The sequence below is a fragment of the Geotrypetes seraphini genome, chromosome 14, assembly GCF_902459505.1.
Source record: "Geotrypetes seraphini chromosome 14, aGeoSer1.1, whole genome shotgun sequence".
Classification (NCBI taxonomy): Eukaryota; Metazoa; Chordata; class Amphibia; order Gymnophiona; family Dermophiidae; genus Geotrypetes; species Geotrypetes seraphini.
This window is the reverse complement of record NC_047097.1, coordinates 39,197,024-39,212,280: the sequence shown is the minus strand read 5'-3', so window position 1 is coordinate 39,212,280 and position 15,257 is coordinate 39,197,024. Positions and strand designations below refer to the sequence as shown.

The following is a 15,257-nucleotide window of genomic DNA, read 5'->3' as shown; positions in this document are numbered from 1 at the left end:
GAAAAATTCTATGTGAACTTATAGGATGGAAATTAAACTGACAGTGAAGAACTGTATGAAAAATACATATGGAATGCAGTTAGAGAGGGTAGGTTACAATCTATTTATGGTATTTGTTTAATTGGAAGGTGTTAAGGTGGGTAATTTGGGGGAAGGTTATCTGAAGGTCCTCCAGGGTCATTCCTAAGCGTTTTTCAGCATGTCCAGCCATCCAATTGCAATAAAGTGCATTCCCAACACTTTACTATACAAGCAGCGCCTTACAAATTTACATGCTTGTCACTTTTTTCCAGGGCATGTGCAAACATTGATGCTTTTCGATGAGACTGTTCTGTCTGTGCATGTGTTAGCCACTTGTTTCTATGCACCTCATCTGCATATGATTTTTTTTTTCTTTTTCTGAACATCACTTGCTGTTTTGAGATTGGTAAGTTCAACCGGGACTACAAACGTACACGCTGTTTAATGGGGACTTTTAAGCATCTGCCCCTCAATATTGATAAAAAGTGGTACAAAACATGCTGCATACAAATACTGAAAAGTACATTACCACATGCAAGCTTTAGCTTCCAACCATATTTGTTTAAACTAAAACTAGTGATCCTGAGATAGCCTTACTTGCTTTTAATCTTTAACCAAACGTTTTCCATTTATTCACTATTACACTACTGGGACTATAAACAAGGAGGTTTTTTTTATAACAAAAACAAATCAAGGTGTGCTAAATTTTTAGATTCAATTTAAATATTAATTTTAAACAAAGTTCTCCAAAACTCAAATTTAAGTGATTGTGAAATCAGTAAAATAATAAAAGAAGTGGAACCAGCTCAAGCATAAAACACAAAAGAAATAGCTCTATAACCTTAATTGAAAAGTTAAGGCAATAGTTAATGTTTACCTGGGAGAAGCACAGCTTCCAATTTTTTAATCTTGATGTTGGGATTTATCTTATCTTCAATCTGAAAGTGTATATAGAAAAAAAGATCTTTAACACTTTCCAAGAATTACACCTTCTGGATAGTTGTTAATAATACTATGAATACAAAAGATGTCAACTTTCCAAAACTTAAGACTTAAAAGCAAATCATAAAATTAACCTATACGAGTCTGCAAAATTAAATCATGAACTCGAAGTGCCAGAAAATATCACTGTGATAAGCAGAGAAAACATTAAAAAAAAGATTGCTAAGACGGAAATTTTTAAGCGATAAGAGAAAGCAATTTCCCTTTAAAGACATTTCACGTAGAAATGTATTTTTATAGATTTTAAAATGACAGTACAGCAAACAAAAAAAAACTGGAACTCATAAAACTAAAACGATCCATCTGATCTGAAATCAACAAGTACTTTGTACCTGAGGAGGAAGAAGATACGATTTAAACGTGGGTCTCAGCGGTTTCAGAGAAGACATTGTCGCTCCCACTAGCACCAGCACGAGAATCCCCAAAAAGCACTGCGCTGACGAGTGCCCGACCTGGATACATAGGCGTAGGAGGGGGAGTGAGCCACCCGGGCCCTGGCCGACCAACTTTTCCACCACTCTCCGCAACGCAGTCCCAAACTGCTAGGGGGCAGAGGCAGCGCCGCGCCGACCCTTGCGCTCCAGCACGAATCTCTGCCGGACTTCTCCACTTCGCCACCACTAACGACAAGCTGCACGGCTCCTCTCCTTTCTCCCTTTGCTTCCGCAGACCCCTCTCGCTCCAACCGGGCAAAGGGGAACGTGGGGCGAGTGCCGCGCTCCTCTGCCCATGCGCACCATCACTGAAACGTCATAGCCCGCGAACCAACCAGTGCTTCGCGTTCCTCCGTGTGACTATAATTGCGCATGCGCCTCGGTCTGGTGAGCTGCTACCGCCGCCTGAATCACAACGCTGTAGTTGTTGCCCTGGCGGAGAGGCAATGAGCCCACCCGTCCTAAGTCCTGGTGTAAGCTTGATCATAGCAGTGTGATTGAAAAAAATATTGTTTCAGAAAGCCTCTGCCTTTTTATTTTTGTGATACTTTAGTCAAGTACAGAACATGAATTCAAGTTCTGAGACTTCAGCTTACCGTCCCTGCGCTGTACGTCTTCTCCACTTCCCAAATCCCATCTCCTCACTGGAGTTTAAGGTAGCTCTGACTAAATATATTTATAGTGCATTTATGGTACTTGTGTAGTTGTGCCTCAGGACTGTGAAGCTAAGCTAAGGTGACTTGAAATACCTATTGCATTTTGCTGATCTGAAAGGCATGGATGAATCTGAGAGCTAGATCCAGTCAGTGCATTCTTGTTTTCTGTTGTATTACTTGTTTACTATTGCGTTAATGACTATGGTGAGAATACTAAAAACAGTTCAAGAACGTAAAACCTTGGAAGTTAATATGATAAAATATGTTGACACCCACCAGCCATAAGATCTGGATTTTTAAAAAAATCACATTATATGCTGCTTTGTCCTTCTCTGGTCACCTGCCTATATCTCTCCGTTTTCTCACTCCCAGCCACCACTACATTTCCCCATGAGATTGTCATTGGAATGTTTTTATGTTTTTTACATATATATTCTGATATATCATCATTTGCTTATTTCTGATCTGAAGAAGGCATTGCCTTTGAAACCTAATACAAATGTATTTCTAGTTCAATAAAAATGGTATTTTATTTGTGTTATTTTGTTTTATCTCTATTTATTGCCGAGAATGGTTAATATCCTCTTTATTAAATAAATTTAATATGCTGCAAAAGAGCTCAAACAAATGTTATCCATGGATGTCCCAATTCTGATGGCAAGGGGATGTGATCTGGATGTGTTAAGTGGGATTAGGGACAGGACAAAACATGGATGTATTGTTATGATTTCAGAAGAGAAAAGGATGTTGCATTCAAAAAAATGAAACCCAGCACATCCAAATTCAGTAGCTCTCCTCTGGAGTGATTATTTGTTTAAAAGATTTCTATTTTGTACTATCAAGTTGGTTTCTAGGCGGATTACAGCTGTACATACATAATTTGTGACACAACATAATATTCAGGTGTAACAAATACAGGATGGGGTGAGATTTATAGCTATACAATAATGATAGAGGCAAGACAAGGTGCATTTAGACAAAGTGACATCAACTTTAAGGCGTGAGGTTCTAGCTCTTTAGCCTGTCCATTCATATTTGCTTAGTGATAGTCCATCATAGATTAGGAGATGAGAGAGGTATCTTTAAACAGCTGTGTTTTTAGTGAGAAGTCAGTTATCAATCTAATTTGTTTTGGGAGCTGGTTCTACCACTGAGGCTCCTTGATGTAAAAGAGAGCATTCCTGTGCTCTTCAAGGTGGATTTATTGAGTGGGCGGTATGTTAAGGAGGTTAGTCTTTGAGAACTGTAGTGGTCAAGTACGTTGATGGATATATAGTGTGATGCCAGTATCAGAAATAATATACCTTTCAGTGCTTTGAAAACCAGTATCATGATTTTATATCAGATACAATACTCTATTAGCAGCCAGTGTAAGGACATCAGTATTGGTGTGATATGTTCATGAGATTCAACATCTTGGGATATTAAGAACGATATTATAATATATTATTGGGATATTGTGAATTCAACGCTTCGGGATATTATGAACCATCCTGGCCACAGTGTTTTGTGCCGATTGCAGTATTTTTTGGGAACTCCTATCAGTAAAACATTGCAGTAGTCAAACTAAGGTATAACAGTGCTTTTGACCACAGGCTATTGAAGTGGTGTACATTCAGTTACAATAGGTATTTTTCTGTCCCTGGAGGCCTCCCCCCCAAAAAAAAATAAAAAATCTGCAATGGGATTTGAACTGGTATTCCTGCATTCTCAGTCCACTGCTCTAACCATTAGAGCATAAATGTTTATGTGGCCATTTTATAATATGGACATTCCTATGCTGCCACAATGACATTCATTCCTTTATTTTGCCCTGTTCATAATTTGGATGTTTTAGTTTGTAAAATGAATGTTTATGATGCTCATAACCAGCACATGGATGCACATTTCTCATGTACTGTATTTTAGAATGACTGTACATGAGCAGATCCTGTTCTAAAATACTAGCAGCATCTGGACATCCTTATTCTAATTGGACATCCTTTCTAAAATGCTGTTCCATTCCACCAATATCACTGGTAACTGCCAGGGGGAATCAACTGCCTCTTCTCCTTTTCAGATCAGGATAATGCCTTAGTGTGGAGGGCGTGCAGGATAGAGAAGCTGGAGACCTTTATTTTCTAGTGCATGGGCACCTAGCAGTTTTCAGATGAGCAATGAGAGACAGTAATCTATAGAGGGTTCCATATTCTTGGGTGTTTATAAGTTCACCCTCTTCACAAGTGCTTCCCACTAGTGCTACCTGATTCAGGGGAAAAAAATTTGATTTGATTCAGCCTATTGAATTGATTTTTCAATTCGATTCAATTTTCCTGTCCAGTTGGGTGTTTTTATAAAACATCCTGGTGAGTTTATTTTATAGCATCTTCACCCACTTTGCCCTCTCCTAACCACACTGGCGCTGTGGTGTAAATAAAATAAACAAATAAAAAAGACTTTTCCTCTCTCTGTTAAATCCTAGCTCACGTTTGCGGTCTAACAAATGCTCTGGCAGGATACACTTTTCAAATCTGACAAATCACAAAACAGAAAATAAAATTATTTTTTCTACCTTTTGTTGTCTGGTCAATATTCAAATCTTGTTGGTCTCAGGCTCTGGTTGTCTTCTGATAACTTGCTTGCCAGGGTCTCCTTCTTTTCTTCTTTCTCCATGCTAACCATCAATCTTCTATCTCTGTCCTCCCCTTTCGTTTCCCTTCCCTCCCTTGGAAGTCTGGCATCTTTCCTTTTTTTCATCTCCATCCACAGGTCCACCTTTTCTCAACTATCTTTTCATCCAGCATCTCTCCCTCCTTCCCCACTACCCCAGGGTCTACCATCTCTCCCTTTCTGTTCCCAACTACATTCCTATCCAGTATCTCTATCCCCCCCTCCACACCATCCCTTGTGTCCAACTTTTCTCCCTTTCTGTTCCTTCTCTCCCTAAATCCCATTATCCGCCATCTCTCTCCCACTCCTCTGTTTTTAGACCCATTATTTCTTCCCCCCAAAGTCCAGCATATATGCACATATCTTTGAACCCTCCCTTCCCTCCCTTCATGTACTTCTACACCAGAACCCCCTCCCCTGAAGGTCTGTCCCCCCCCTGAAGCCCTGTCCCCCCAAAGACCTAACTCCCCCTGAAGGAATGTTCCCTCCCCCGAAGGACTGTTCCTCCCCCCCGGAAGTCCTGGGTGTTCCCCTCTGGCCTCCCTTTACCTGATTGCAGCAGAGGGCAGCCTGCAGTAAGGATCGCGGGTACTTTAGCAATCCTTGCATTTTGCCATAGGCCTCAGGAGCTGTTGTCCTTCTGCCATGGTCCCGCCCCTCCTCTGACATCAGAGGCAGGATCGTGGCAGAGAGACGACAGCTCTGGAGGCCTATGGCAACCTGCAAGGATCGCTAAAGTACCCGCGATCCTTTCTGCAGGCTGCTCTCTGCTGCAATCAGGTAAAGGGAGGTGCGGGAGGCCAGGGGGGAAGCCGGACACTGCAGCACTTCCTGACTGACCCACCCCCCCTCGTCCTCTAAAGCAGGAGCGGCAGCGCAGCCGATCCTGCTTTAGGGGGCAAGGGGGGAGGGTCAGACAGTGAATCGGGAGGCCGATTTTTTGTTTTGTTTTGAATCGATTCAAATCCCTACCAGGGGTCCAAAGAGATTAAGACAAATAATACAAGTCACCCGAAATAAAGATAATTTAATGGTCAGCTGCTATCTTTGCTAACAATTTGATAACTTTCTGCTTCCCCCCCCCCCTTTTTTTTACAAAACCTTATTTTGGATTTTAGTGCCAGCTGCGGCAGTAACAGCTCTGTCGCTCATAGGAATTTATGTGTGTCGGAGCTGTTACTGCCATGGCTGGTGCTAAAAACTGTGCTATGGTTTTGTAAAAGGGGTTTTTATAGCATATATAATTCTTTGCAACATGTTTAACTCTATTCAGAATTCTATGTAGCAATATGCTGCTTGTAATGTGCCCCGAATTCTAATTAATGAGGATTTGGCAGGATGTAAGACTGCACATAACATAGCATGTTTTTAGTACTAGTTGGTGAAGTGTCCCATAGGAAGTTGGAAGATAAAGTACCACATTTTGTGCTGCACTTGTTTGCTTATGCTCATCTAGAAATTGATATATTTTGTTACCATCACAGAATATGCTCATTGTTTACAGTTTCATTGTGTTCTTTAATTAGATTTGATTGCATGTGGTACTGAGCTTGAGGTGTAGCTTTTTCCCAGAACTTGTCTGGAAGAATTTCAGTGTACAATTATAATCCTGAAGTTGAAGATGGCTCAGAAGGGGAATATTTAACTTCTATTTGGACTGGTTTTAATATCTGTAGAAGGTATTTGCAAGGGTCTGAACTCTTGAATATATATATATATATATATATATATATATATATATTTGGAACAAAAAGATAGAGCTCTCCTATTCTTTTCAGATAAATGTTTTCAATTTGTAGAGACTCTTACCTGAAATATCTTTTATTCCAGCCCAGAGCAGGAGTAAATTTATCCACCTTCTGTTTTTTCCAAATAGTTTCAGTTGTATCTTTTGGAAAGAAAATGAATTTTTTATGTTCAGATCATGGGAGCAGGGCTGTGACTCATTGTTTTCTTATATTTTGTCATGTTTTATTAGAATAGAAGCCAAAAAAAAGCTTGGAACAAGTTTTCCAAAGACCCATTTATAGCTAGTCTGTTTTAAATATGACAGTGTGATTGGCACAGGGATAAGCAACATGAAATCTATTTTACTGAACTGGCCACTGTTAAAAACTGGATACTGGGCTTAAAAGATCTTGTTTATATACTTAGTAAAAGCGGCACAAATATTTCACACACTGATCAGACAAGTCAACTCTCATCACAATCTCCCAATCCCCTTCACCCCATGTGTTTCTTTTCCCCACACTCCGAGACTTACCCTGTATGCATCACTAAAGGGGCAGACTAAGAGATTATCTGTCTGAGGACAATTTTAGAACAACTGTTGTGATAATGTTGAATCCCATCTTTAATTATTGTAATGTTTTGTATTTGGGTCTACCACAATGTGTTCTCAGTCATGCAGCTTGCTCAGAACGCCACTGCACTGTAGATAGATATATGGATGACTAATCAGTTACATAAACAAGTTACGTGCCCGTCTTAGTTTTCTAGAGGAAACCATAAACATCTTACCCAAGGTTCGTTATTTTGCCAGCATGCATTGTTGCGCACGTGTCATGGTTTGAGCACATTACACCTATCTTAAAAGAGCTACATTGGTTGCCCATCAGTGCTAGCATCAAATTTAAGGCTCTTTGTTTAATATTTAAATCACTGCGTGATGCCTGTCCTGTGGCGGTGCATTCGATGCGGCACTTTATTAGCCATCATGGAGCTTACGCTCAAAGGTCAAATTATGTCTTGATGTGCACTCCTTGACTGTAGTGAAACGCTTGAGTTATCTGAAGTCGATGTTCCTGTACAGGGACCCACCTGGTGCCGTTAATTGAAAGTACCATTAAAAACAATTTAAAAAAAAACAAAAAAAATTAGCTGGTAGGTGTTTACTTCAAGGTGCCTACCACAAAGTAGACATGATTAGAGGCAGATTCTGGGTGTGGTTTGACTTAGGCACACTCATTTAGGCCAGAAAACCTTGGCATAAATGGAGCGCACCTAAGGGTTTCAACCAGCTCTAAATCCTGATTGAATTGGGTGTAATAGATTAAACTGATCCAAATAATCTATCACTTTAGTTGTAACCCATCCTTCCATTATTTTTTGTATATAATACAATGGATGCCACTGGTCTATAATTCATTATTTCTTGTATCCCCATATTTTGATTTTTAACTATCGGAGTTGGTATAATATGAACTCCTGATGCATCCAAATATACTGTACCTGCTTGCAATCACAAAGTAATTGATTTGAAGAAGAATCTAACATGCAACAGGACAACATATTTTTTAAACAATGTTTCTGCCTCTTTTATATGTGACTTCCTGAAAAGAGTCTAAAACTCTGTTCACTGGTATTAATGACTCTTTTATATCTTCATTGATTAGTAGTGATTGTGATTTTAACAAAATGCCTGTTCTCAGAGTTTCTACCGTTTTGATCTGAAATAACTAGCTCTTAACTCATTTGAAGATGGAATGTTTGTTTTATCATCTGATGTAAAGGTGCTCAAAACCTAATGTTTCAATTTCTTCAGCTTCATTCAAATGATCCACATTCTATATATTGCCCACTGAGGCAGACTGTTCTTTGGGCAATATGTAGAATGTGGATTATCGTTTGAATGAAGCTGAGGAAATTGAAGCCCAGATCTACAGAACCGCAGCAGATAAGTTTACCAATTGTGTACCTTTAGCCACAGTTCTGAGTGTTCTCTCTACACTGCAAAATTGTTGTATATGGGTTGGAGGTTTTTTTATGCCCATGATTGGCAATATTAGTGCAATGCTGCCATAATCACAGAAGTTGTGGTAAGAGTGGATAGAGTATCTGGTTTTAAGAAGTGTTTGGACAATTTCCTGGAGGAAAAGTCCATAGTCTGTTATTGAGAAAGACATGGGGGAAGCCACTACTTGCCCTGGATTGGTAGGATGCTGCTACTCCTTGGGTTTTTTGGCCAGGTACTAGTGACCTGGATTGGCCACCTTCAGGATGAGCTACTTGGGCATGATGGACCATTGGTTTGACCCAGCAAGGCTATTCTTATGTTCTTATTGCTACCACATTACTCTGAGGCTTTTATCTTCACCCTTTTATGTGTGCAGTAGTTATTGGTAAACGTTGATTCTGTGGTTTTATTTTCCTTTCAACAATAGTTTTGTATATATTGATATTTGTTCTGTTGAAACCTTTATTTTTGTTCATTCACTAAAGTTGCCATTAGTGTACGGCCATTACCAAAATTTAGCATATGAGCACTTACCACCACCTGTTTTGTAGGCAGTAAGGATTCGCACGTTAATCCCACACTAATCAGTTTTTATGCAGCAATGTAGATATAGTAACTGATTAGCACAGAAATGCCTATTATTCAGACCCAAACATATTCCTTCCCAGAAAAGCTTAAAATTGTGGTTTGCACATGTACATTTGGAACTTACTGCAGGATGCCTCAGTGCATCATATAGTAAGCCTTTTTAAACTGCAGTAAGCATGCACCAGTGCTTACTACAGCTTAGTAAAAGAGCCCTAAATAAATCTTCTAGAACTTTTCTGCAGGGCAGTTGAAATTTTACATGATAAAGTTAAAATTCCTGTTTGAGAATATGGTGTTTCCAAAATATTGGGGGAAAAAAAGACCGAGGTCACAAATGATAGGTTGAATAAATGATTAGATTTATTTCTTCATTATATCAAATTTTCCATATAGTTCAGGTTTAAAGACTTGACACACCGTGTTACGGCAAAACATTGCTTGTGTCGGAAGTCAAAAGATTCTATAGATATGTCATTTAGGGAAAAAAGTGAATGTATCGCCTAATGAAACCAAAGAATATCACAAATCTCTAAGGCCCAATGTTTAAACAGTGCAACAAGTCAACTATTTCTAGCACCATTCTGATTTTTCAAGTGCTGTGTCGAGTCTTTAGACCTTTACTATATGGAAGATTTGATATAATGAGAAAATAAATCCAACAACCATTCATTCATTCAACCTATCATTTGTGTCTTTGCTCTTGGACTTGTTTCTTTGCATGGGGTTTCTTCCCTCTTTTTATACACTTTTCTAAAATATTGTACATTTCCTAGTTTTGCAATTTTGAATTTTTATTTTACAGAAAACAATGCACAGTCCAACCTGGCTGATGTTTTTAATCCTAGGACTCAGTTTCTGTAGAGACAATTTCACAGGTTGCCTTTTGCTCCTCAGTTGCACTTCCACATGCCACCACTATGCTCATTACATTCTTAGCATATCTTGACGTCTCTAATTTATCTACAATGGACTTGGGTTTTTGAGAGTGGCTATGCAAACTTTTAGATCTTGCATGTGGAAATTCACATGTTCCTTGTGAGTCAGACTTCATTAAAATTTCAGTCCTGGGGTTGCCAGTGAGAAATGTAGAAGGATAAGCAGAGTTGATACCTATTTTACCAAAGCTACTGCTATTTTCTGTGTTTCTCAACCGTGACATCTGTTCCAATTGCATTTCAGCTTCATATGCATCACTAAGAAGTTCTGGACTTTGACCATGAGAAATTGTTTCTTGAGCTTTATCATTCCATTGACTACTCCATCTTTCCACTGTAGTTGGACACACTTGATTCATAATAGAACTATATTCTGCAGTCCATTTATTATCTCCACCAATAAACTTCCCAGCATGGGAAAATATAAAACTTCTAGACCGAGTCACACTTGCCTGACAAGTGCTAAAGGATTGTTCGGGGTAATATTGTATTGCCTTAGACTTTTCCAAAGGATAAGAAGTAGTTGCTTCTAACTTTGTCCTTTCTACTGTTAGTTGGTTATTTGAGATGTCTGATGTTGTCCCTGTTCTAACAGACTTTCCATTAATAATGATATCAGTTTGCTTTGTAGAATTTAGGTTGTTATTGTTTGAATTCTCATGCTTGTCATAGAATGAAATATCATATGTATCTAAACAGGATCTAGGCCTTGTCATATGTGGTACAATGGCTAAAGTGGTTTTACCATAATCTTGTGGAACAACTATATTTGCGCTTGAGGCATAGCAGAGACTTCCTTGGCACTCTGGAACTAGTTGCATTTTCTGCTCTATAGCAGTATTCTCTGCCTTCATACCAAATGAATGGGCTTTTCTACGCATTCCTAACGCTGGTGACATGGAACTTGTGCTTTCATCGCATGTTGCCTCCTCTCCTTCAACATGATACTTATATATACTGTAGCCTTCAGAGCTGTTGATGCTGCTTTGTCTCAGGAGATAAGTTGCATCACATTCTGAGGATGCTCTGGAGTATGAACGTATCAGCTCTGATTTGTCTATTCCTACTAGCTTTTCCAGTGCAGTAACCATTCGACCTGATAGCTCTTCCAGTTGAGAGAGGCGAAGGTCTACAGTTTGAAGAGAAGCTTTCATGAAGTGTTCTCTTTCATTCACTTCTTCTAGCCTCATAGACATGTTTTCAACTCTGCAAACAAACAAAAAAATTAAGTTGTAGGTTTATTCATGAAAAAATGCCAAAAAATCTCTGAAAGAGTGTTTTAATGATAGACGGATTTGATTTGTGCCCATATTTTCTACTTCTTCCTTTGGACTGGCCAGCAACTTTGCCAAGTAGTATCTGGTCAGGATGAAATTATCCCAATACTTGGATAAGTAAGCTAGCTTTCACGCTTCCCAGTTTGGGTTTCAGTGCCTGCATAGCACCAAGGCTTTACTTTTTACACTGGTGTCTACTATTAAAACACAAGAGCTCTTGCAGTTCAGCACCTCAGCCACCTTCAATTCAGTACTGTATATCAATTTTTATTGTTAGAACAATTGATTTAACTGAGAATTTCAGGATATATTTTAGACTAGATCAAGATTCTTTTGATCATTTGAAAGTATTGCTCTCTGAAAAATAGAGAACCATCTCAAACCTGGCAGCCATCCTGTGGAGTCTCTTAAGGATTTAGGATAGATTTTAGACTAGTTCAAGAGTTTTTGATCATTAGAAGGTATTGCTTTCTGAAAAATAGAGAACCCTCTCAAACCTGGCAGCCATCCTGTGGAGTCTCTTAAGGATTTTTTGCTTTCACTTTTACTGCTTAATTTTTAAATGAGTTCTTTGGATTCTGTTAGGTTAAAGAGGGGTGAAAGCCTCTATTATGCAGAGGACATTTTTGTATTGGTTCCAGTTGAAAAATGTCTAAATTATATATGTTAAGACTGTAAACCACATTAATAGGGCATAAGTGTTCATATAGAATAGACACATTGGCCCCGATTCTGTAAACTACAGCTAACTTTAGGCGTGCTTTAGGCATCCAGAGTATCTAATGACTCCCCTTGTGTTTCCCAGAGGCCAGAGCAGGTCTTCTCAAACTGGGTTCAGCACAACAGCTAGCACCCGGACAAAGCTCAAATACTAAAACAGACAGAATAGGTGAGAATGATGTACTGAAACCTTTGCCCTTGTGTTGAATTATCTACATTTTCACAATACTAACATGTTTCACACTTTTTTTTTTCCTTCAGAAGGGTGTAGTTATAGAAGATTTTCTGAGAAAACAGTCAACTGGTGAGTTTTTTCCAAAGTGCGCTAAATCCACGCATACTCTAACTACTAACGCATGCGTTAAGTTTTATCGCGCGCTGAGGCGGCACAGTTTAGGTGCCGTTAGCGTGTGCTAAAGATTAACGTGTGTATGTTATCCTATGCACGCGTTAGTAGTTAGCGCATGTGTGGATTTAGCGTACCTTTGTAAAAAACATCCTAAAACTCACCAATCAACTCTTAATTTGTCTCAATCTATCTTCCTTTTTCTTCAGCCTGCCTTCTCCTACCAGGAGCAGATTCTGAGACCTTACCAATTCTACCACAGTAACAACTTGGACCTACGAGTGCCTTACTCTGCATACCTGTCATCCATCTCATCGAACTGCAGTTGCCTTATATTACACTTGCATGCTGCTTTCCTGGACTGTGCAATAAAAATTTTATACCATTTTTAACCTTGTGCTTATTTATATTGAGTAGCAAGGAGAGAGAGAGGAAGTGAAGGTAAGACATGGAAAAGTGGATTTTGAGAAGAAAGCAGAAAAATTGAACGTTAATGCCAAAGATGGATGCAAGGCAAAAAGTGAAGGAGAGAAAAACAGTCAATGGATAAGAAGGCCTTGGAAATATAGTTAAAAGCACAGAAAAATAAAGTCAACAGACAACAAAGGTAGGGAAAATGATTTTATTTTCAATATAGTGATAGAAATGTGTCAGTTTGAGAATTTATATCTGCTGTGTATATTGTGTGTATATGAAAAATGAATGGAAAAAACTGCATTACAATTAGTAAAGGGGGCGGGATCTGGGGAAGAGTTTGGGTGGGTATAGGGTGGAGCTTGGGAGGTCTGTGGTTGGGGTACTCAGTTGATATTTGTTAGACTTCTCTGTTGGCACACCCTACTGGCATTTCAGAGCCTGCCTGGAGGGCCTCTGCACATGTGCAAGATGTCATCATGGTGATGTCTGTGCACTTCCGGGTGCCTCGAGTCATGGCCACTACCTTTAGTGTGGCCCGGCTCGAGAAAGTTTGAGACACTGCTATAAAAAAAGGAGAGAGAGGGGACAGAGACATGCATGGTATCTTTATGTTCTGTTCAGTTGAAAGTGATAACTGCTATAAGTTCACTCCATTTCCTTGTCTCAGAATGAGTTCCCCATCCCTTTTCATGAGACCTTAATTACAGAATGTTCTACCTTTCAGATGTAACCCTAATTCGTTCATCATTGGATGACTGTTGTTCATCCTCTTTTTCTTGAAAATATTCCTCTACACATTGCTCTTCAAATTCATACAGTTTCTTCAGCTCTTCATCATTGAGAAATAATTCTGGTAAAATATATATTTTTTTTAGTTAGTAGAAAATCTAGCATTGATTTCCATTTAAGCCTAAGTTATTGCATTCTCAAAAAAAAAACCAAAAAAAACCCCAAAACGAACAATGCTATTAATATCCCATCCCCTTTTATGAAGCTGTGTTAGGCTTTTTTATCGCTGCTCGCGGCAGTAAAAACTCTGATGCTCATAGAATTCCTATGAGCTTCAGAGCTAATAACACCATGGCTGGCGATAAAAAAGCTTAACACGGCTTCATAAAAGGGAGCCTTAACGATGTTGTGTTTTAGTACAGTATTTTAATAAAGCATTAATGCAGATTTTTCTCTGTGTTAAAACAACTTTCAATGCAGGAAAGGCTTTAGTGCAGCAAAAATCTGTGCTAAGCAGATAATAAGAGGGTAAACTAATTTACAATATGCAAATGAACTATATATGAAATTACTTAAAATGCTGCAAAAGTGCTAAAAATTAATGCATATATTTACTTCCACATTAGGACTGAAACTTTACTTCAGCTCCAAAGAGGAAATGAAGTTCTTATATAGAAAGTAAAATGAAAGTTAAACAAATTTTTTTTTTTTACTTTATTTTTATTTGCATATTCAAGATTATAAACAAGAGTTATTCCCTACCAGAAATCAGTTGAAAGAAAATTTACAACAGAAAACAAGAAGTCTTCCAACAAAACTCAAGTCCCCAATTAAATAAAAATAAAATACATGGGATTCACATTTTGGAGACCCTTGAATCCAGAAAGCCATGCACTCAAGAACTTCAACTGTTGGAGAACCACACTAAGGGGTCCTTTTACTAAGACACGCTAATCAATTTAGCGCGCACTAAAGATTAGCACGTGCTAAATTCTAAGGTGCCCATTATATTCTATGGGTGCCTTAGCATTTAGCGCGTGCTAAATCGGTTAGCATGCCTTAGTAAAAGGACCCCTCTCTGAGATAATTCTATAAAGGGGCACCTAGAACTGGAAGCCTGTTCTAGAAGAAAAGTGGGCACTAACTTTCTTTTATAGCAGTCTATCTCAAACTGTGTGCCTCCTGAAATTTGAAGTATGCCACGAGACACTGGGAAGGAGGAGAGGTGCTAGCCCGGCTAATTACCTACAGCAGTGGTTCCCAACCCTGTACTGGAGGACCACCAGACCAATCGGGTTTTTAGGCTAGCCCAATGAATATGCATGAGAGAGATTTGCATATAATGGAAGTGGCAGGCATGCAAATCTGATCCTTGCATATTCATTAGGGCTATCCTGAAAACCCGATTGGCCTGGTGGTCCTCCAGGACAGGGTTGGGAATCACTGACCTACAGAACATGCCTCTCATGTTGAGAGACGCATCCTGTAGGCCAGGGGTAGGTAATTCCGGTCCTCGAGAGCCGGAGCCAGGTCAGGTTTTCAGGATTTCCACAATAAATATGCATGAGATAGATTTGCATCTCAAGGAGGCAGTGCATGTCTATGTTTCTATGCCTTAATGGCCCCATTAGTGTGTGTGGTACTAGCTTACAGTTAACACGGGAGCGTTTAGGCCCATATTCTATAAATAGAGCCTGGAGTTAAGTACCTAGAATGGTGCACCTAGCTGATCTAGAAGCCTAACATT

At 39.1% G+C, this 15,257-nt stretch overlaps 2 protein-coding genes across 4 annotated transcripts in view; both read right to left on the bottom strand.

Moving 5' to 3' along the window:
* Positions 1-1,770, bottom strand: part of MTMR10 (myotubularin related protein 10) — a 136,850-nt gene extending 135,080 nt beyond the window's left edge. For both annotated transcript variants that reach the window (XM_033919527.1, XM_033919528.1), the window contains exons 1-2: positions 1,356-1,770; positions 899-959 (exon numbers count right to left, since the gene is read on the bottom strand). In XM_033919527.1, the coding sequence (XP_033775418.1) occupies positions 899-959; positions 1,356-1,412 (118 nt within the window). In that variant the 5' untranslated portion in view covers positions 1,413-1,770. The remainder of the gene's footprint in view (positions 1-898; positions 960-1,355) is intronic.
* Positions 1,771-9,230: 7,460 nt separating this feature from the next.
* TRPM1 (transient receptor potential cation channel subfamily M member 1) overlaps positions 9,231-15,257 on the bottom strand; it is a 182,933-nt gene continuing 176,906 nt past the window's right edge. Inside the window, exons 26-27 of one of the 2 annotated variants that reach the window (XM_033919524.1) lie at positions 13,499-13,631; positions 9,231-11,227 (exon numbers count right to left, since the gene is read on the bottom strand). In XM_033919524.1, coding sequence (XP_033775415.1) covers positions 9,928-11,227; positions 13,499-13,631 — 1,433 coding nt within the window. In that variant the 3' untranslated portion in view covers positions 9,231-9,927. The remainder of the gene's footprint in view (positions 11,228-13,498; positions 13,632-15,257) is intronic. The other variant, XM_033919526.1, reaches the window with a different exon arrangement.